This window comes from Grammomys surdaster, unplaced genomic scaffold (assembly GCF_004785775.1).
Source record: "Grammomys surdaster isolate TR1022 unplaced genomic scaffold, NIH_TR_1.0 1055, whole genome shotgun sequence".
NCBI lineage: Eukaryota > Metazoa > Chordata > Mammalia > Rodentia > Muridae > Grammomys > Grammomys surdaster.
In genome coordinates this window covers 179,892-200,391 of record NW_021605474.1, presented here as the reverse complement: position 1 = coordinate 200,391, position 20,500 = coordinate 179,892, and the positions used below count along the sequence as shown (strand labels likewise).

The following is a 20,500-nucleotide window of genomic DNA, read 5'->3' as shown; positions in this document are numbered from 1 at the left end:
AGGGAGGGAGGGAGGGAGGGAGGGAGGGAGAGAGAGAGAGAGAGAGAGAGAGAGAGAGAGAGAGAGAGAGAGAATCTGGTAGAGTTGAAAGATGAGTGTGTCGCGGGGTAGAAGGAAGGAGCCTTCAGGAAGCAGCACAGTCGATGGCTGAGATGACTCTCCCCAGCTGAGGGAGCCTAGAGACTGAGAGGCAGGAAGGAGATGAAAGTTTAGCAGTAGTTACTTACGAAGAGGGTTGATAGATATGGAAGAAAAAGCCCCCGGCCCACGCCCTCCCACTTCACACTATCCTCTCTGTGGGTGTGGTCAAGGAGGGATGGTTCTGGGCTTCAGAAACCGCTGGCTGCTGCCCTCCTCCTCTGCCCAGGCCCGTCCCCTCTGGCGCCACCCTTCCTCATACCCCCATGTACGTCCCTTCCTCTCCCGGGCAGGTCCCCTCCCAGTGAGCACATTCACCCCGGTTTTGCTTCTCGGCCTCCCTTTGCTCTCCTTCATCTTGTCTGTGTGTCCAGTGTCCTGTTTTTCTCTATTTTTTTTTTTTTTTTTTTTGTGCTGGGTTTTCCCTGCCAGCCTGCCAGCCTTTCCCAGTTTCTTGGCCCAGGGAAGTCAACTAGAGCCTGGGTCCGCCCCTTAGGTGTGGTCCCCACCTCACACTCGCCTCCAGGGGCTATTTTTACCCTGGGTGAGGTGATGCTGTAGAGATTCTGGCCCTGTGTCCTGTGAGGAGGATCTTGGAGAACCAGAGGACGTGAGTGAGCGAGTGTTTGGGGAACTGTAAGGGTGGTGGTGGCTGCCTAGGCCTCTGTGTGTCTAGGTCCCTGCCCCCACTTCCTTGCCAGGAAGGAAGCCGATGAGGCTTGAAGACACAGAAATGAATCACCCTTAGTCTAGGGGGAGGTGTCCCTTGGGGGATGAGGTCACCTGCATCCAATTAGAGAGTTGCCCCCTTTGTTAGGTCTTCCATATCTCTAAGGTGAGGTTAGGTCCTCTGGCTTGCCCGGCCCAGCTTCCAGAAACAGCATGGATAGTGGTTTTAGTGAATGGGAACGCTGGTTTCCAAACCCTGCCCTACCTCTCCGCTCCACTGGAGAAGATCTAGTATTCGATTCCAGCCCCACCAAGACCCCTATTCTTTGCCTTTTGTATCCTGATTCTCAAAGCTAGCCAAGACTTAGCTGTTCCTCTGCCTCCTCCCACCTGTCCCTCACTGGGATGCCACGAGCCTACCTTATCTGATCCAGGCCCAGAGAGGAAAATAATTCAGCTCTGGGGGTGCCTTAGAGATTGTAGCAATAGCCGGGTGGTGGTGGCACACGCTTTTAATCCCAGCACTTGGGAGGCAGAGGCAGGTGGATTTCTGAGTTCGAGGCCAGCCTGGTCTACAGAGTGAGTTCCAGGACAGCCAGGGCTGCACAGAGAAACCCTGTCTCGAAAAACCAAAGAGAGAGAGAAAGAGAGAGAGAGAGAGAGAGAGAGAGAGAGAGAGAGAGAGAGATAGTTCAGAGAACAGCCTGGTACGGACGGGGTGCGCCAGGCCTAACGCTGAGGTGCGGTTGCTTTTCAGGCTGGCAGTGATGGCGCCAAGATTGGAAACTGCCCCTTCTCCCAGAGACTTTTCATGGTGCTCTGGCTCAAGGGAGTCACCTTCAACGTTACCACTGTGGACACCAAGAGGTGGGCCCACTTCCGACCCTCTAAACATTCCCTTGTGTAGACGCATGTGCACATGTTTGTGCATGTGTACTCTCATGAACCCATCTACCTTTAAACTGGTTCTCTCTCGTTTGGGACAAATCTATTTCTCCTACATCCTGATACCCCTGTTTCTGATCCCCTCATTTTCCTTTCTTGACGCATGGTCCCTTCTCCAGGCGGACAGAGACTGTACAGAAGCTTTGCCCTGGTGGGCAGCTCCCGTTCTTGCTCTATGGCACCGAAGTACACACAGATACCAACAAGATCGAAGAATTCCTGGAGGCCGTGCTGTGTCCTCCCAGGTACAGGGAGGGACACTTGGAAAGAAAAGGGGAGCTGGGAGGCTTTGTAGAACAAAGGTCGAAATGGGGGCACGGGTGGCCATAGGGCAGAGTCCCCCAGAAAGGCCTTCACTTTATCCCTATGCCTTCCAGGTACCCAAAGCTGGCTGCTCTGAACCCTGAGTCCAACACCTCGGGGCTGGATATATTTGCCAAGTTTTCTGCCTACATCAAGAACTCAAACCCAGCCCTCAATGACAGTGAGTCTTATGGGTTAGGGGCTTGGATCCTATAGAGAACTCTAGGGTTGGGTCACCACGAGCCCCTGTGAGCTCAGCTGTCAGGGAGCTGGAGCAGATGTTCCCAGACCTCTTCTGACCCTCTATTCCTGCCTTACCCCTTCTAACCTCCCTGCTGTCTCTCTCTCTCTCTCTCTCTTTTTTTTTGGTTTGGTTTTTCGAGACAGGGTTTCTCTGTGTAGCCCTGGCTGTCCTGGAACTCACTCTGTAGACCAGGCTAGCCTCGAACTCTCGAACTCAGAAATCCACCTGCCTCTGCCTCCCAAGTGCTGGGATTAAAGGCGTGCGCCACTACTGCCCGGCTCTCCCTGCTGTCTCATTGCTAAGAATTTTAGAGGTTTTTTTTTTGAGATTTTATTTATTTTTTATGTATATGAATGTTTGTATATCTCTGCAACCTGTGCATGCATTGCCTGAAGGCCAAGAGAGATCGTTAGATTCCCTGGGATTAAAGTTAAAGATGTTGGCTGGGAATCAAACCTCAGGTCCTCTGTAAGAACAGCCAATGCTCTTAACCATCAAATGGTCTCTGCAGTCCCAAGACCAGCTTTTTAATCGGGTACTGGCATCTGAAGCTGAATTCTTATGTTTTTACATCATGTGCCGTACCCACAAGTCATCTCTCTACCTTCTAGAGTTCATTCTCTTGTTTTGGTTTGGTTTTGTTGATTTTTTTCCCCAGACAGGGTTTCCTCTGTGTAGCTCTGGCTGTCCTGGAACTCTGTAGATCAGGCTGGCCTCAAACTTAGAGATCTGCCTGCCTCTGCCTCCTACACCATCACCACTGGTTATAAGTTCCTCCTCCTTCTCCTCCTCCTCCTCCTCTTCTTCTTCCTCTTCTTCCTCTTTTCCTCCTCCTCCTCTTCTTCTTCTCCTCCTCCTCCTCCCTCTCCCTCTCCCCCCTCCTTTCTCCCCTCTCCCCTTTCTTTCTCCTTTTCCTTCTTCTCAGAGACTTATTTATTTTATGTATGTGAGTGCACTGTCCCTGTCTTCAGACACACCAGAGGAGGGTATCAGATCCCATTATGAATGGTCGTGAGCCACCATCTGGTTGCTGGAAATTGAACTCAGGACCTCTGGAAGAACAGCCAGTGCTCATAACCGCTGAGCCATCTCTCCAACCCTTCAATTCATTCTTAAGATGCACTCCCATGCGTGCCTCCACACCACCACCTGTGCTGCAGCATTAAGAGGCTCGCAGACAGCTGTTTTACTAATTTGCATATTTATTTTGCTTTTTGGGTGGAGTTGGGGAATGATTGACTCTGCACCTTTCTACATCGGCTTCCAGATCTATAGAGTGGGGATAACTCCCATTTCCTGGGTTTGCTTGAGAAGAGGCAGAGACTTGTTTCTACCCTGACTGGGAGGCTGAGGGAGAGGATGGGACTCAGTGCACAGAGGTTGACGCGTGTGTGAAGCCCTAGGTTCCATTTCTAGGGCTTGTGGGGATAAACTGTAAGGCGGCAGCTGGGGAGCTGGCTCAGTCACCTATGTCCTTGCCACGCAAGTGTGAGAACCCAGTACCTGTGTTTGGAGGCTCAGCAGCCATGTCAAAATCTAAGCATGATGGGCAGCTACTGTAACCCTAGTGTTGGGGAAGTAGAGGCAGGAGGAACCCTGGGCTTAGGTGGTCCAGCTAGTCGAGTCTAATTGGTAAGCTCTAGATTCACGGAGAGATCTTGTCTCAAAAATAAAGCAGGGACTGGAAAGATGGTTCACTGGTTAGCTCCTGCAGGGGACTGGGTTTTGGTTCTCAGCACCCACCTGACAGCTCACGAGTACCTGTAACTCCAATTCCTGGGGATCTGAGCCCATTTCTGATCCCCACCCCCACCCCAGGCTCCTACATGCACAGGGTGCACATATACACCTACAGGCTCGCACAGGCACGTAAACAAAAATATATGAATAAACTTTTAAAAAGAAAGAAAGAAAGAAAGAAAGAAAGAAAGAAAGAAAGAAAGAAAGGAAGGAAGGAAGGAAGGAAGGAAGGAAGGAAGAAAGGCTGGAGAGATGGCTCAGAGGTTAAGAGCACTGACTGCTCTTCCAGAGATCCTGAGTTCAATTCCCAGCACACAACCATATGTAATGGGATCTGATGCCCTCTTCTGGTGTGTCCATAGACAGCGGCAATGTACTCATATACATAAATAAATAAATCTTGGAAAGAAAGAGAAGATGGAGAGCCATTGAGGAAGACAATGGATATTGACCTCTGACACCCACACACATACGTCACACAAACATTTAACAATAGCACACATAGCGAAGTTGTTATCTATCTATCTATCTATCTATCTATCTATCTATCTATCTATTTTTGGTTTTTGTTAATCAAATGCAGGGTCTGATCTATGCCCTCACACCTCTGTGGCTCTTCTTGGGCAGGCTGTCTCCCCAGTGTTTAAAGTTCTGACCAGCTTCCTCTCTCACACAGACCTAGAGAAAGGGCTCCTGAAAGCCCTGAAGGTTCTAGACAATTACCTGACATCCCCACTCCCGGAAGAAGTAGATGAAACCAGCGCCGAAGATGAGGGCATCTCTCAGAGGAAGTTTCTGGATGGCAATGAGCTCACCCTGGCTGACTGCAACCTGCTGCCAAAACTTCACATAGTACAGGTCAGTGGTTGGGTCATGGTCGGTGGTCACCATGAAACAGGATGAATCCTCTAAGGTGAATTAAAAAAAAAATCACCTTTTATTTATTACAAGGGGCAGGGCACAAATGAGATATGGAAATCATGAGAAAATTGGGGGAGTCGGTTCTCTCCCTCCACCATGCAGATCCCAAAGACCGAGCTTTGGTCACCTGACTTTGGTCACCTGACTTTGATCACCTGACTTGGCTGCAGATGCCCTTACTCAGCCAAGCAGTCTCACTAGTCAGTGGTGCTGCCATCATGCCGAGGTTTTGACATGGATGCTGAACATCCAGACTCAGGTAGTCATACTTGCATGGCAAGCATCCGCTCTCTCCGAATGGTTTCCATAGATTGTTACCAGTGGTGGGTCCATCCAGGGACAGCTTATCCCTTAGCAGTTGTAGCCCGAGTAAGAGAATCACATTTTATGAGACAAGCCATGCTTATACAGCATCCAGTTAAGAGTGGTACTCAGTTTTGCTGTATGTACATGTGTTTCTGTGTGTAGCTGTGTGTATGAGTGTCTGTGTGTATGTGTGCCTGTGTTACTATGTGTGTGTGTGTGTGTATGCCTGTGTGCCTGTGTATCTGTGTGTGCCTGTGTGTATGAGTGTCTGTGTGTATGTGTGCCTGTGTTACTGTGTGTGTATATGTATGCCTGTGTATCTGTGTATATGTGTGTGCCTGTGTGTATGACTGTCTGTGTATATGTGTGTGTCTATGTGAATGTGTATGCTTATGTGTCTGTGTGTATGTGTGTGCCTGTGGGCCTGTATGTGTGTACCTACCTGTTTGTGTTCAGGGTTACTTCCAAAAATGCTTTTCCTGCAACTGTATATCATGGCCAAATGCACAGGTCAAACACAGGATTCTCCCAGGTCTACGGAACTCTTCACATAGTCCAGGCTTCCTATCTTCTCTCAAGGACTCTTCCTGAGTTGCTGTTTCCTTTCTGTCCAGGCCTTAAAGCTACAGTGTAATTTAGTAACACAGAGTCTCTATCATTCCACCATCAACGAGAAGCACCAGACAGTGAAAAAGCTGGACAAAGTGGTCCGTGCCTGTAATCCTCAGCGTGCTAAGGCTGAAGTAGCAAGTTCAGTGGGAACTGGAGGCCAGTCCCAGCTACAGAATAAGACCCTGTTTCAAACACCACCACCACCACCACCCCCCCCACACACACACACAAAAGAAAAAAGAGAAAAGAAGCAAACAGTGCTTAGTTCTTGCCCACAAACAGTTGAAATTGAATTGAAGATAAAAGGTTCACATCAAGGGATGTGATGGCTTGGAGAGATGGCTCAGTGGTTAAGAGCACTGACTGTTCTTCCAGAGGACCCGGGTTCAATTCCCAGCACCCACATGGTGGCTCCTAACTGTCTGTAACTCCAGTTCCAGAGGATCTGACATCCTTACTCAGACATACATACAGTTAAACACCAATGCACATAAAATATAAAACAAACAAATTTTAAAAACCCATTCATATCAAGGTACTAATAGATAACCTGAAAGTCAAGTGAAAAGGAGACAAAATTCACTACAATAATGTTACTCGTTGCTAATTATCTTTTCCTGTGTGTGTGTGTGTGTGTGTGTGTGTGTGTACTGGAAATAAAACCCAGGGCTAACCACATCCCTAGCCTGTGTCTGTCTCTGCCTCTGTATATATTCAGTTTTAATTACAAGTGAGTGCAGGTGCCTTTGGAGGGCAGACAGAGATAGATCCCTAGATCACCTCATACACACAGGTGCACAGGCACACACACACACAGGCACACACACACACAGGCACACACACACACAGGCACACACACAGGTACACACACAAAGGCACACACAGGCACACACACACACAGGCACACACACAGGCACACACATACACAGGACAGGCACACATACACAGACACACACACACAGGTACACAGGCACACACATACACAGGCACACACATACACAGGACAGGTACACAGGCACACATACACAGGCACAGGCACACACACACAGGCACACAGGCACACACATACACAGGACAGGCACACAGGCACACATACACAGGCACAGGCACACAGGCACACAGGCACACAGGCACACAAATACACAGGTACACACACCTCTTTGGAGGTAGATCCCCTGGAACTGGAGCTGCCCAGTGAGGGGGCTGGAAACCAAACATCTGCAAAAGCAGCTGGTGCTCTTCACCACTGAGCCATTTCTTAGCCTGTCTTTCTCTTCTTTATTTTAGTTTCTTTCTTTCTTTCTTTCTTTCTTTCTTTCTTTCTTTCTTTCTTTCTTTCTTTCTTTCTTTCTTTCTTTCTTTTTTAGGTTTTTCCAGACAGGGTTTCTCTGTGTAGCTCTAGCTGTCCTGGAACTCACTCTGTAGACCAGGCTGGCCTCGAATTCAGAAATTCGCCTGCCTCTGCCTCCCAAGTGCTGGGATTAAAGGCGTGCGCCACCACTGCCCGGCTCTTTTGTTGTTGTTGTTGTTTTGTTTTGTTTTGTTTTGTTTCTTGAGACAGGGTCTTTCTAATTAGTTTTAGCGACCATGGAACTTGCTAGGTGAGTTCTAGGACAGCCAGGTTTACACAGAGAAACTCTGTTCCGGGGTGTGTGTGGGGGTGTTCATGGGGATGGAGGGGAACAAATCAGTAAGAAGTCTCTAGTGGGACTGGAGAGATGGCTCAGTGATTAATAGCCACTAGCTGCTCTTCTAGAGGACCCAGGATCAGTTCCCAGCACCCATATGGCAACTAACAACCATCTGTACCAGAGGATCTGATGTCCTAGTGCACAGTCATACAAATAAGCAAAACACCCATCCTCATAAAAAAATAAAAATAAATCTAGCCAGCATGGTTGTGCATGCCTTTAATCCCAACCCTTTGGAGGTAGAGTTGGGTGGATCCCAGAGTTCGAGGCCAGCCTGGTCTACAGAGCAAGTTCCAGAACAGCCAGGGCTACACACAGAGACCCTGCCCTGAAAAGCCTAAATAAATAACGTCTAAAAGAACAATTTTTGCCGGGCAGTGGTGGTGCACACCTTTAATCCCAGCACTTGGGAAGCAGAGGCAGGCGGATTTCTGAGTTTGAGGCTAGCTTGGTCTACAGAATGAGTTCCAGGACAGCCAGGGCTATACAGAGAAACCCTGTCTCGAAAAAACAAACAAAAAAAAAATTTAAAGACTGTAGCACAGGGTGCATGCCTGTAATACCAGTTCTCAAGGTTAAGGAAAAAGGTTCTAGAGATCATCCAGCCTGTGTTACAATACAGAGACCCTATCTCAAAACAACGCAAGCAGAAAAGTCTGTAAGAACCGAAGCAGAATGGTCTGGCAGCCTGGACAGGGCTCTGGTTTGTTTGTTTGTTTGTTTGTTTGTTTAACCTGGCAGACCCTAAAGGAAGAGAAAGTTCAGTAGCTCCAAAGCAAGCAAGCATGTCTTCCCTGGGGCTAACTTGCTGACCTCTCTCTAACCTCCAGGTGGTGTGCAAGAAGTACAGAGGCTTCACCATCCCAGAAGCATTCCGTGGAGTGCACCGGTACTTGAGCAACGCATATGCCCGGGAAGAATTCGCCTCCACCTGTCCAGACGATGAAGAGATAGAGCTGGCCTATGAGCAGGTGGCCAGGGCTCTCAAATGAGCACCTTTAAAGGGTCCTTCACCCACTCTGTGTTCTCCACAGAGGCTTCCACGTTGCTGCATAATGGACACACTCCGAAATAGCCAGTGGGCAGGAAATCCGGGGCACTTGTGCGGGGCCGGGGGTGGAGCTGGGGGATAAAGCCAAGGATAGCAGACAAGGGTTAAGATTTTTATTTTGGGTTGGGGTGGGTAGGACAACGTATTTCAGTAATAAAATACAGAATGGAAAATCTAGTGTTGTTTTTACACAAAGACGGCTTAAAGTGTAGCGGGCTCCAAAAGAAGAGAAGGGTCAGTGATCTTAAGCTCGGTGCATCTGCCGGGAATTAAGGAGGGGAGTGTTTGGACAGGGTCTGCCATGTTTTGTATCCGTCTATGAGGGGGCTGTTCCGTGGTCCACGTCGCGTTTGCAGCCCCGCAGCCAGGGCCAGTGGGATCTGGGTGGGTCTGGGCAGCGCTCTTGGGGCGGTGCCTGAGTTCAAGGAAGGGGGGCACTCAACCCTGGAGGAATGGGCGCGGCCTAGCTGGGCGGAATGGGCGTGGTCTTAGAAAGGCCCGCCCCGTCCCGCTTAGACAATGCCCCGGAGCCGCCAGACCATCGCGCCCCGCCCCATCGCCGTACGTGAGCTCGCCTACCCTGGGAACCCCTCAAAAGCCCGAGCTATCGGTCTCTCCAGCTTGAAGACTCAGACTCCCATCTTCATTAACTCTCTCCTCTGGGGGGTGGGGCCAAGGCCGAAATCACAAGGCTGCAGGAGTGGAGGTGGCTGCTGGTGAGTCTGGAGAGGGGGCTGTCTCCCTAACGGTACGGGAAGGCTGGAGTTTGGGGGTGCTACATACGTGCCTGCACCGGACGGTGTGTGCGAATAACCTGCGCTTGGGCGAAGAGCTGGGCGGGGTAGACTTTAGAGGAAGATGGACAGGGGTACGGAGTTCTGAAGCCTGGAGTGGTTCCACGCCGCGCCCCTCCCCCGTTTCTCCGCCCTCCTGATTTCATTTAAGACCTCTCCCAGTCCTCGGGGACTAAGTCTGGTTTGTACTGGGTCGCTCGAAGGGCAGCGAGACGACCCGGGGTGGAGAGAGAGGATGCTTAACTCCTTAGACTCTAGTTCCTCCGGTTTGCGCCCGTTCCCCTTTCTCCGTCGAGCATTCAAGACTTCACACCCCAGGTTCTGATTCGCCATCCAGCTTTCTTTTCCAGTCCCATAACCTCTGCGGGTCCCTGGCAGGACTTTAGGTCCCTCCTGCTGCGAGCAGCTGAGGGTTAAGGGGGCGGGGCCGCCGCATTTTTGGGGAGTGAGCGCATCCTAGCGGCTGCCAGGAGGGGCGCGGGGCAGGGACCTAGCGGAGCCCCGAGCAGGGGCAACAGGTGTTTGGGAGATTAAGGATCCAAGTCTTGTTCCCTTGGGGGCCTCTTAAAGCAGATCTCCGGTGAAACGAGGCTGAGCGGGGTCCACAGAGCTAGAAGGTTATGAGGGGGTGGGGCAGAGTGGGAGGGGCGCCTGGAGATGGCAGGAGGAAGACCTAGGAGCTTTTTAACACTGCCCCCTTCTCTTCTTTGCATGTCTTTCTCTTCGGCTCCGCCCCTTTCTGCTTCTTCTCAGACAAGTGAAGTAAAGAGAAAAATCAAAACAGCTTGGCTGGAAGGGGCTTCTGTGTGGATGTGATGGGGACGCCGGGGGAGGGGCTGGGTCGCTGTTCCCACGCCCTGATCCGGGGTGTCCCCGAAAGCTTGGCATCCGGGGAAGGTGCTGGCGCTGGTCTTCCGGCTCTGGACCTGGCTAAAGCTCAAAGGGAGCATGGAGTACTAGGAGGTAAACTGAGGCAACGACTAGGGCTGCAGCTGCTTGAACTGCCTCCCGAGGAATCACTGCCGTTGGGACCGCTGCTTGGTGACACGGCTGTGATCCAAGGAGACACAGCCCTAATCACAAGGCCCTGGAGCCCAGCGCGTAGGCCTGAGGTGAGGGCCAGGGTGCGGGTGTGTTGGAGGACAGCTTTGCACGGGGTGGGGTGGAGGAAGGTCGGGGAGGAGGGGAGGCTGGATGTCTGGGGTTGGCAGGAAATAGGGAGTGAAGATGTCTCTGCCTGCTCTCTCTTCTCCAAGGTTGATGGGGTCCGTAAAGCCCTTCAGGACTTGGGGCTCCGAATTGTGGAGATGGGGGATGAGAACGCGACGCTGGACGGCACTGACGTCCTCTTCACCGGTGAGGCTACGGATGGTCAGCACCTCTGTGGGCTTGGCCAGGGAAGCAGAGTTTGGGAGACTAGAGGATCTCAGGTCTTGACTCCAAACTTACACTGGCTTTCAAACCTTCGCATCCTCCCGGGGTTCAGGCCGGGAGTTTTTCGTAGGCCTCTCCAAGTGGACCAATCATCGAGGAGCTGAGATCGTGGCAGATACATTCCGGGTGAGGAACCAGAGAAGCTTGGGGAGGGAGTGCCGCCAATGTGCTAGAGGGCTTGACCCGCGCTCGTTACGCACCTCCAAATCCTCCTGCTCTTCTAGGACTTCGCCGTCTCTACGGTACCGGTCTCAGGCTCCTCGCACCTGCGCGGCCTCTGTGGCATGGGGGGACCTCGCACTGTGGTGGCTGGAAGCAGCGAGGCTGCCCAGAAAGCAGTCAGGGTGAGGCGGGTCAGGGCTGTGGCGAAGGCGTGGCCAACACAGTGGGCGTGGTTTAAGGCAGGGGCGGCACAGAAGCTGGCTAGCTCTGGGAATTGCCCACAGCCCTTGTCTTCACTAAGATGCTCATCTAACACAAAGGGACACCCTAGCAAGCATGAGGTACAGAAGAAACAAGAGTCGGGGAGGGGCTACAGAAGCAAGACGTAACTAAGGTGCCTGAGACCGACTGTGTCTGACACACCAGGCATTATAAACCTGCTGTCATTATCTCACAAAAGTAACCCTTGCTCCAAGCCCTTGCTTTGTGGTAGGTCAGGAGGCAGACTGAGCTGTGGAGACCTCAACGCCCTCTTCCTCTCTCCAGGCCATGGCAGCGCTGACTGATCATCCCTACGCCTCTCTGACGCTCCCAGATGACGCAGCTAGTGACTGTCTCTTTCTGCGTCCCGGGTTGCCTGGTGCCACACCTTTCCTCCTGCACCGCGGAGGTGGGGACCTGCCCAACAGCCAAGAGGTGAGGGAGGGGAAAACCGCCCCACCAACCAGAGAAAGAAGTCTGTCTTCCCCAGTGGGAGAAAGGAGGGGGCCCTTCTTCAGAAACCTGGGTGGGACCACTAGGAACTGGCTAGGGGGCGTGGCTCTAGTACCAAAACATCCTTGGGGTCCTCCCTGTAGGCTCTGCAGAAGCTCTCTGACGTCACCCTGGTACCCGTGTCCTGCTCAGAACTGGAGAAGGCTGGAGCTGGTCTCAGCTCCCTCTGCCTGGTGCTCAGCACACGCCCCCACTGCTGAGGGTCTGCATTTGGGGATCCAACTGGCTAGGAATAGAGCCGTCTAGGGGGTAGAATCAGGTAATAGAGGCTGGGTAGACATGGGGAGATGCCCCAGGATAGGGAAGGACTTAGTATGGGACAAAGAATAGTAGTCATTGGGTGGGTTCTCTCTGTCAAAACCAATAAAATAAAATTGGCCTTTTGGATAAGGGCTGTGGCTGGTTTCTCACTGGGACAAAGGGATGAGGTGGAGTTGAAACCTGAAGCTGAGCTCCGTGCTAGGGAGGAGGGTTCTTTTTTGTTTTGTGAAAGATGGGGTTTCTCTGTGTAGCTCTGGCTGTCCTGGAACTCACTGTGTAGACCGTGTTGCCCCCAAACTCATAGAGATCCACCTGCCTCTGTCTCCTGAATGCTGGGATTAAAAGCGTGGGCCACCGCCACCCAGATGGACTCTTTCATTTAAAGACACTCCTCCTTATGTGCTTCCTGACTCACTCCAACCCTGTCACAGGGCTCAGGGACAAAGAGGGACAAGAGGCCATTTCTGTTGTGGGGAGTACAGGCAGGGTGGGGAGGGGATTGTGTGCGTGGGCAGATCACTTTCTGAATTTACCTACATGTCAGGTGACTCAGGCTCTGGTGGATGACAAGCCGGCTTTTATTTGGTAAAGAAGAAAGGAATGTTTTCCAGGACTCTCATTCATGTCCCACAGGTCAACAGTGATATCAAAAGGGAAACTCATACTTTCTGATATTTTCTTATAATCTGACAGACGTGTTGTAATGGGGTGATTTATTTGCTGGAGTCTGTTTCTATGAGGAAAAACCAGAGGGGTTCTAAGAGCATCAAATGTTGTGCAGGAGTAGGCAAGCATTTGGGGTGAGGGTATCCCAGAAAAAGCTACATGTGAATGACATCCTGCTGGAGGATAAATTATCTGGGCAGGAAGTGAGGAAGAGGAAAAAGGAATCAAGAAAATGTAATTTATTTCAAAGAGTCAACAAGTATTGTGGGGAGAACATTGCGGAGAAACTCTCTAAGGAGGGCACGTGTACACAGAAAATGATGGCTAGGCCTAAGAGGGGGCCAAGTGCTGGAGCCTATATGCAAAGCCCACGCCCACGTCCCCAGAGCTGAAGCTTTGAGAGAGAACCAATGGTTGATACCAGGCAGTATCTCTCTGGCTTTGAATAGGAAGGGCAGAACAGGAAGCTCAGAGGGGTCTGTGGGTCACCCATGAAGCAAATAATGAAAGTATATTCGGTGGCAGCATTGGGCATGGAGACAGATAGAGAGGACAGTGACCTACTACAGACAACGCCTTGTGTGGTGGTGCATGCTTACAATCACTCTTATCCCAGCACTGAAGGTGGAGGTAAGGAAGGCAGGATTTCAAAGCCAGCCTCAGCCACAGGAGAGCCTGTCTTTAAAAGGAGTGGAAAGGCAGCGGGAGGGGGCGTCCTGATAAGTCTTTGTGTGGGAGAGAAGGTGGTGGTGTACTCTGACTCCCACTTTATGGCTTGGGCAACTTGGGTTCTTCAAGAGATTTCAGAGGAAGACCCAGGGGATGACTTAAGAAATGACTGGGTCAGGTTTGACAGGACTTGGGCGAAATGCCTGAGGCCACCCAGGCAGCCTTGTGCAAAATGCCTGAGGCTGTCCAGACAGAGTGTACTAGGTCTGAGATCTGGGTTGGAGGGAATACTGGGTGTCATTTCGGGGCTGAGGATTGACTGGCTAGCTTCCTAGAAGAGGAGTAAAGAGGAGAAACAAAGAAGCAAGCAGAGCCGCAGGGCATCTACAAGGACAATAGCAACAAAGTAAACCCTGGTTTAAAGAGGGGTGAATGTTATCACTTGGTAGGACATCACTGGCAACCTCTGAGTGGATGAGCAGCTGCAGTCAATGAGCCGAGAGAGTGCAGTCAGGCAGGAAAAACGAGGCAGGTCTATGTCTAAAGTTCAAAATGATTGATTGGGCCAGGCAGTGCCTTTAAACTCAGAAATTGGGAGGCAGAGGCAGGTGAATTCTCTGAGTTCAAGGCTAGCCTGGTCTATGGTCTACAGGGTTTCAGGACAGCCAAGGATCCGCAAAGAAACCCCTTCTCGAAAAACAACAAAAAAGCTTGATCAGAAAGGGAGGGGAACAGACAAGATATCTATTTGGGAGTTAAAACTAAAGACGGACAACTTGATCATCTTTAGAGTGGGCATCGGCGGAGAAGGAAAGATGTTATAGCAGAGATGGAAGAGGCTGAAAACACTGAAGTGGCATAGAGCGCAAGCCAGGTAGCCGGGCTCCTAGATTAGTGCCTCTGTCCATGGTGCCTCCCCCTTCTAGCTGAGGTTATACAGGGAAGCCCCAGATTGGAAGGGTTGGCAGAACAAGGGCTTCCCTTTATACTACAACCGCATAGACAGTGGAGGCATCACCAGGGACTACTGTGGACATCCGGCGGTGCCTCCCAAGGACAGAGTAGTCCAGATCAGCATAGTGGAGGCTCTGGAGGAGGTAGAGGGAGGAAGGTAGCATGGTCTTATCAGTCTGACCCCTTAGCTTTGATTCAAAGCCTTTTTCTTTTCCCCACAGTGGGTAAAGACGACTATGTAGCAAAGCTTGACTTCCATCTTCCTGGGTAAACCTCCAGAGTGCTGGAATTACACGGTTGCTCCACAACAACCTAGCTAGGCTTCTCTCTTGGCCCGCTTTCCTCCGGGATTCTGGCCTTTTTCCCATCCCAGGCCCTTACCGGCTCCTGGTCCAGGTGTCCTGAGATCTTGGACTCCTGTTCTAAAGGCTTCTGTGGCTCAGCATTTATGACTGGAGTGGGAGGGAGGGACAGAGCTGAAGGACGAAGAGAAAATGACCAACTTTGTCTGCTCCTGGCAAGGACTCAGACTCAAGAATTCAGGGTTAGGGATTGTGCGGGTAGGAGAGGGGAAATGGGAGGCAGTTAATCTCACCAAATGTGGGTAGTGGTCCAGGCGGGGGCGGGGGTGGGGGCGGGGGCGAGCGTCTGTAAGGAAGTCCTTGGAGAGTCACCAGTCTCGTCCTACTGGTTCCTCGGCCTCAAGCGGCACCAATAAGAACTGTGCAAACTGCAGTCTCTGACCGGCAAAACAACTTAGACTCCTCCGGAACCAGGTCCCGCCCACTCTCTGGGCTTTCTGCCCTTTCCTGCAGCCTGGGTTCCCTACTCCAGCCTGTAGCCTAGCACCCAAGGGCTGACCACTCTCATTCTTCTAACAAACGCCAGGCCGTCTCCTGACACTTCTTGTTCTTTGCTCTTCCCCCCTGCCACACACACACACCCCTTGACTGGGCACACCCTATTTTAACCCAGGCCCCGCCTCCAGTGCTCACCTGCGCCGCCACCAGACCAAGCCCGAGGCTCCCAGTCCCAGCACAAGCCCTGCGCCTAGCAGCGGAATCAGGACCTTGGGATATTCGGACCCTGGGGGAGACCGTGAGGCAGGGAGGGATGTCGAGGTCAGGGGTACAGACCATAAGGTTCTACTAACTTTCCCGCTCTGTAAGATTCCGCCCCTCTTTTTTGTCACGCGTGTGTGTCCAAATTAAGTATCCCTGTGCATCTGGGCCTCGACATACCGTGAGTAGATCCCGAAGGCCGGCAACTTGCCTTGTCCCCTAACACTTGAAGCACTGTGCGGCTCTCATTCTCTTGGCGTCCTTTGCAGAAAAAGGTGCCAGAATCCCCGGCGCTCAGCAGCAGCTCTAGCCTCGTGATACCAGTGTCTAGGGAACGCAGGCGGCCGGAGAAGTGCTGGAGCACAGTTGGCGTCTCTTTCGTCGAGGCCCACAAGATCGGACGGCGCCCTTTGGACAGGCCCTTGCATGCTGGGAAACTAGGCGCCCAAGCCCAGCGGGTGGGATCAGAGACCCCTATGCAGGAGAGATTCACCCGGTCCCCAGGGTTGCCCTTCAGGGAAACTAGGAAAGGTAGGGGAGGGAGATAGTTATGGCTAGTTTGTCAGGTTCTCTCTCTCTCTCTCTCTCTCTCTCTCTCTCTCTCTCTCTCTCTCTCTCTCTCACTCTCTCTCTCTCTCTCTCTCTCTCTCTCTCTCTCTCTCTCTCTCTCTCTCTCACACACACACACACACACACACACACACACACACACACACACACACGGTGACCCTAGTTTGTCCCAGTCTTTCTTTACCCATCACAACTTCCCAGGGATGGCCTACCCTCGGGATTCCCCTGAACCTTTGAGAGCAGCAGAGGCAGCAGCAGCTGCAGGACCAAGGCCATGGCTGGGATGTGGTGGTCAGAGGCAGGAGTGAATCAGCAGCGAGACCGGAGGGAAGCAGAGGGGCAGGGATGGGGATCCTGCCGGACTGAGGGCTCAGATAAGAGCGAGCGTGAGGCCACACTTCTGGATCCCTCTAGGAATCCTCAAGCCACCATGCAGTCTTCAGACTTTGAAACTATATTAAATTCTGTGCCTGAGACCTTTTGCAAAGGCGCTATAGTTTTTTGCGAACAGCTAGCATGGCCCCAAAGTACCACAAGTTCTGAAGCTCAGCTTCCTGAGTTTGAATCCTGAGTTCATCCAGCCACACAGTAGCTGGGTGAGGTGAACAAGCCACTTAACCTCTTCCTGTTCCCTCATCAGGAAAGTGGAGATGAAACCATGTGAGAACCAAGTCAATACAGTGAGGGTGTCTAAAGCAATAGATGACATATGGGAATGCTCAATGTATGACATGATCATTATTATCTCTTATCTTAGTTCCTATCTCACCTCTGGATGCCTATGCTGCTCCTCCCTACCCAAGATGCTCCTCCCTACCCAAGGTGCTCCTCCCTACCCAAGGTGCTCCTCCCTACCCAAGGTGCTCCTCCCTACCCAAGGTGCTCCTCCCAAACCCAAGCCCAAGTGGGGTGAGGGCACCCTTGGCCTGTTGGTGTGGTCCTCCAGGATACACAGCCTCAGCCCCGCCTCTATGACATCACAGAAACCCTCCATGATGCCACAAGCCTTTCTTTATCTTCTGGCTGAGCATCATTTGGAAGACTGGGTAGGGAATGGATCTCCATTAATTCAGCCTGTTTCATCGATTTCTGCCGAAATGTCTGATCAGTGTCCTCCCACCCCCAGGCACCCAACGTTGCCGATCAACTCAGGCTACGACACACTGTTCGTTTCCCGGGAACTAGCAGAAGCCAGCCTTGCAGCTGTTTAAGTCACAGAGGCTTTTCTGATGCTCCTCCAGGGCAGGGGGCCCTCAGCTGGGGGTCCTGAATCCAAGATCCAAAATGGAGTTGCCCACTCGTGACACTTACCCTCTCCCATCTCCTTCTCCTGTCTCCCCTCCCTACCCAGGCCCTCTTGGACCCTTCCCACCTCTGGTCTTTCTCTTCAGTCGGCTGAGAAAAATTGGGAGGGAGGTGCCCACAGAGGGCAGAGGCTTAGAGGGGAGGAGTCATCGGGATTATAAATTCCCAAAAGACCGCTCAACTCTCAGAGCTGGATCCCTGGGAATCTTCTGTCAACTGCTAGGGCTGTGAACATTCTCAGGACCCTCACCATGAAACGCCTCCTCCTGCTCACCCTGTCTGCCCTACTCTACTGCTGGGTCTCAGGTGAGTGCCTAGGGGCCCCAGGCCCCACCCCAACCCTACCCAATACTTCATACTTCCCTCTACTCAGGATCCCAAAAAGTCCCAACCCTACCTGGTTTAGTCTCACCAGCGCTTCCAGGACCAGATATCTCTGAGCGTGGTGGGCTCCATGTTTCCTTTCCTTTCTTTCCTTACTCCTTTCCTTCATTTCCTCACTCCATTTCTTGTGTCTTGATTTGGCAGTCTCCTGTAGCCAAAGCTGGTTTGAACTCCTGATCTTCCTGCCTCTACCTCTTAAATGCTGGGATTACACATGTAATCCCACGTAGGCTCTTTGGTCCATTATTAAGGACCCAGGTCTCCACTGCTGTTTTCTCTTAGCCCCGTATTGGCCTGGCCCTCTTTTTTCACCTGACTTGGTACTAGGTCTCTTACTTCCCAGTGAGCGTGAGCCTTTCCTGCACACTGTAACATGTCTGCCTAGCCAGTTCCAACATCCAGAATTAGCATACCTGCCTTCGCTCACCACTGCCCTGAGCTGAGTGTCCTCACAGAAAGGATCCCATGCCACTCCATGGAGGTGCTTAGCGATGGTCCCTCTGGGAGGTTCCAGTGACTGTATACAGCCTTTCCAAGAATCAGAAACCTTCCCCAAGCCTTCTACGGAGGAGATGTCGCAGCACTTACCCTAAAGTGAGATGTGTTTCCTGGAGGCTATCTGGGCTCCTCTGGTCTGACTGTTCCTTCATGGACCTTTGGGTGCTCACATCTGGAGTTACCCAACCCAGGCATCCTGGTGTGCCACCCACTGTACCAACCCTCTCCATTCTTGTTAGATGTTAAGATAGGCCAATGATCCATCTGCCAGGTGTTACCCTTCGTCCATAGAGCGAGCGCCAGAACAGTAGAGGCAATTATTCAGGACTGGTTCTTCCCAAGCTCTTGGCAGAGGTCCAGTCCACTTTTAAAGCTGGCCACCGATGGCTTTCTTGCAGCTGCAGTTTCATGGCATCTCCGACTGCTCTGTGAACTCTTTAACTTCTCTCTTCCTATTTCAAGTGTCACCCCAGGCCCTAACCTCTACCCCATCCCTGCTTCTACATATCCCAGCCATCCTCGGCCCCGGGTTTTTGTTAGTACCACTCTTGACTCATCTCTAACAGGCTGGGGTGGAGGAAGGTATTTAGATTTCCACCTAGAACAAACACCTCTGCCCAGGGCCCACACCACTGTGCACTTTCGCCGTACTACTCACCTGTTCTGTCTCTGAACAAAGCAGGTGGGAGGCACTGCCTGCTTAATGTGGCAGTTCCCCATCCTAACCCCTAACTCAGCCCATCCTCAGGTGACTCAGATGTCCCATGACCTCAACCCAACTTGTTGTCTCCCCAGCTGACATTCGATGTCACTCCTGCTACAAAGTCCCTATGCTGGGCTGTGTGGATCGCCAGTCCTGTCGCCTGGAGCCCGGCCACAAATGCCTGACAACAAACGTGTACCTTGGTAACACCCTCTTCTCTGGGAGGGAGGGGCTGGGTGGGAGAGGCTCTTTGGGACTGAAGCCCACCCAGAGGTAGGACAGAGAGTTACAGCAGTGATGTTGTGTGTCTGGTCAAAGATGATTATGTGCTAGGCGCTGACCTGTGTGTCTACTGTGTTAGTGGATGCTTGTGTTGACCCCAAGAATGAGCGCTGGTCCCAGGAGGAGGGGCGTGGCTCATGCTCGGGAAGGATGATTAGAGTTTGAGGAAAGAAGAGTGAAACCAAGCAGGTCACTAGAGTAGCCAATGGACGCAGGCAAGCCAATGCCCACCGCTGAGCCCTTCTCCGTTGGCTCCTGCCTCTAGGGAAGATGTGGGTTTTCTCTAACCTGCGCTGTGGCACACCAGAGGAGCCTTGTCGGGAGGTCTTCAACGAAACCAACCACAAGCTCGGCCTGAACTACAACACCACCTGCTGTGACAAGGATAACTGTAACAGCCCGGCTCCGAGGCCCACGCCTGCGCTGGCCCTCATCTCCCTCACGTCCTTGGCTGGCCTTGGCCTCTGGCTATTGCATTGAGACCCCCTCCATGGCTACACTTCTCCCACCTGCTGTAGCCTGAAGCTTTCTCCCTGTGTCCTCAGAGCTCCAGCTTTCCAGAACGTTCTCTCCTCCTCACCCCTGGCCCTCCTGAAGATCCTTCTCCTAGTCCTATCCCATTGATTTCATGGGACTGTGCCTAGAGTGGTCTTCCTAGCCACCTCTCTGTTCCCTCACTTGTTACCCTCAGCCCCCTTCCTCCACCCCAAGTCCTTTCCCATTTCCTTCTAGAACACTCTACCTCCTCTACTGGCCACTGAAAGAGCTCCCTCCTCGGACACACACTGCTGTGCCTCTGAGATCTAGGTCTTGAAGAACTACTGTCTTGTCTCCAGGGAGTGATCCCCAAAGGACCCGCTGACCTCATTGCATGGGCCTGGCTCACCAGACCCTCTGCTCATCTCTTTCTATCTTGAGAAATAAATGTCAGTGTCTAATAAGCTTTGTGTTTAATTGTCAGGAGATATAAATGCTAATCTGGGCATGGTGGTTTTCCTCTGTAATCTCAACACCTGGGGGCCAGAGGCAGGAGGAGTTTGAGATCATCTTTGACTCTATAGCAAGTTCAAGGCCAGCATGAACCACATAAGATCCTGTCTCAGAAAGAAAGAGGCTGGGATGGCCAGGTGGTGGTGGTATACGCCTAGAGTCCAGCACTTAGGAGGTAGAAGCAGACAGAGCTCTGTGACTTCCAGGCCATCCATGTCTACAGAGGGAATTTTAGGACAGCCAAGCTATATAGAGAAACTTTGTTTCAAAAAAACAAAAGAAAGAAACAAACAAAAAAAACAGAAAAGAAAAAGAGAAAGTAAAGAAGAAGCAATAGCCCTAATTCCCTTTTAATCCTAGCACTTGGGAGGCA

At 51.8% G+C, this 20,500-nt stretch overlaps 4 protein-coding genes across 6 annotated transcripts in view; 3 read left to right on the top strand and 1 right to left on the bottom strand.

Annotated features, from left to right (window-relative positions):
* Positions 1–8,793, top strand: part of Clic1 (chloride intracellular channel 1) — a 9,602-nt gene extending 809 nt beyond the window's left edge. The window contains exons 2-6 of the mRNA XM_028783283.1: positions 1,565–1,674; positions 1,872–1,997; positions 2,130–2,236; positions 4,716–4,897; positions 8,400–8,793. Of these exons, the coding sequence (XP_028639116.1) occupies positions 1,565–1,674; positions 1,872–1,997; positions 2,130–2,236; positions 4,716–4,897; positions 8,400–8,561 (687 nt within the window). The 3' untranslated portion in view covers positions 8,562–8,793. The remainder of the gene's footprint in view (positions 1–1,564; positions 1,675–1,871; positions 1,998–2,129; positions 2,237–4,715; positions 4,898–8,399) is intronic.
* A 305-nt stretch (positions 8,794–9,098) lies between these two features.
* Ddah2 (dimethylarginine dimethylaminohydrolase 2) lies at positions 9,099–12,175 on the top strand. 2 transcript variants are annotated; one of them, XM_028783281.1, is made up of 7 exons: positions 9,099–9,336; positions 10,168–10,526; positions 10,671–10,770; positions 10,901–10,974; positions 11,073–11,192; positions 11,557–11,706; positions 11,868–12,175. In XM_028783281.1, exons 2-7 carry the CDS (start codon positions 10,230–10,232, stop codon positions 11,982–11,984), a joined length of 858 nt encoding a protein of 285 aa, XP_028639114.1. In that variant the 5' UTR covers positions 9,099–9,336; positions 10,168–10,229; the 3' UTR covers positions 11,985–12,175. The 2 variants fall into 2 exon arrangements, with proteins under 2 accessions (XP_028639114.1, XP_028639113.1); XM_028783280.1 differs by having other exon boundaries at positions 9,125–9,336; positions 10,295–10,526.
* A 427-nt stretch (positions 12,176–12,602) lies between these two features.
* Mpig6b (megakaryocyte and platelet inhibitory receptor G6b) lies at positions 12,603–16,241 on the bottom strand. 2 transcript variants are annotated; one of them, XM_028783290.1, is made up of 6 exons: positions 16,178–16,241; positions 15,576–15,917; positions 15,330–15,420; positions 14,930–14,982; positions 14,716–14,810; positions 12,603–14,468 (listed from the first exon to the last, which is right to left on the bottom strand). In XM_028783290.1, exons 1-6 carry the CDS (start codon positions 16,239–16,241, stop codon positions 14,364–14,366), a joined length of 750 nt encoding a protein of 249 aa, XP_028639123.1. In that variant the 3' UTR covers positions 12,603–14,363. The 2 variants fall into 2 exon arrangements, with proteins under 2 accessions (XP_028639123.1, XP_028639124.1); XM_028783291.1 differs by lacking the exons at positions 14,716–14,810; positions 14,930–14,982.
* A 1,258-nt stretch (positions 16,242–17,499) lies between these two features.
* On the top strand, positions 17,500–20,078 carry Ly6g6c (lymphocyte antigen 6 family member G6C). The gene is made up of 3 exons (XM_028783309.1): positions 17,500–17,576; positions 18,948–19,058; positions 19,403–20,078. Exons 1-3 carry the CDS (start codon positions 17,522–17,524, stop codon positions 19,615–19,617), a joined length of 381 nt encoding a protein of 126 aa, XP_028639142.1. The 5' UTR covers positions 17,500–17,521; the 3' UTR covers positions 19,618–20,078.
* The last annotated feature ends 422 nt before the right edge of the window (positions 20,079–20,500 follow it).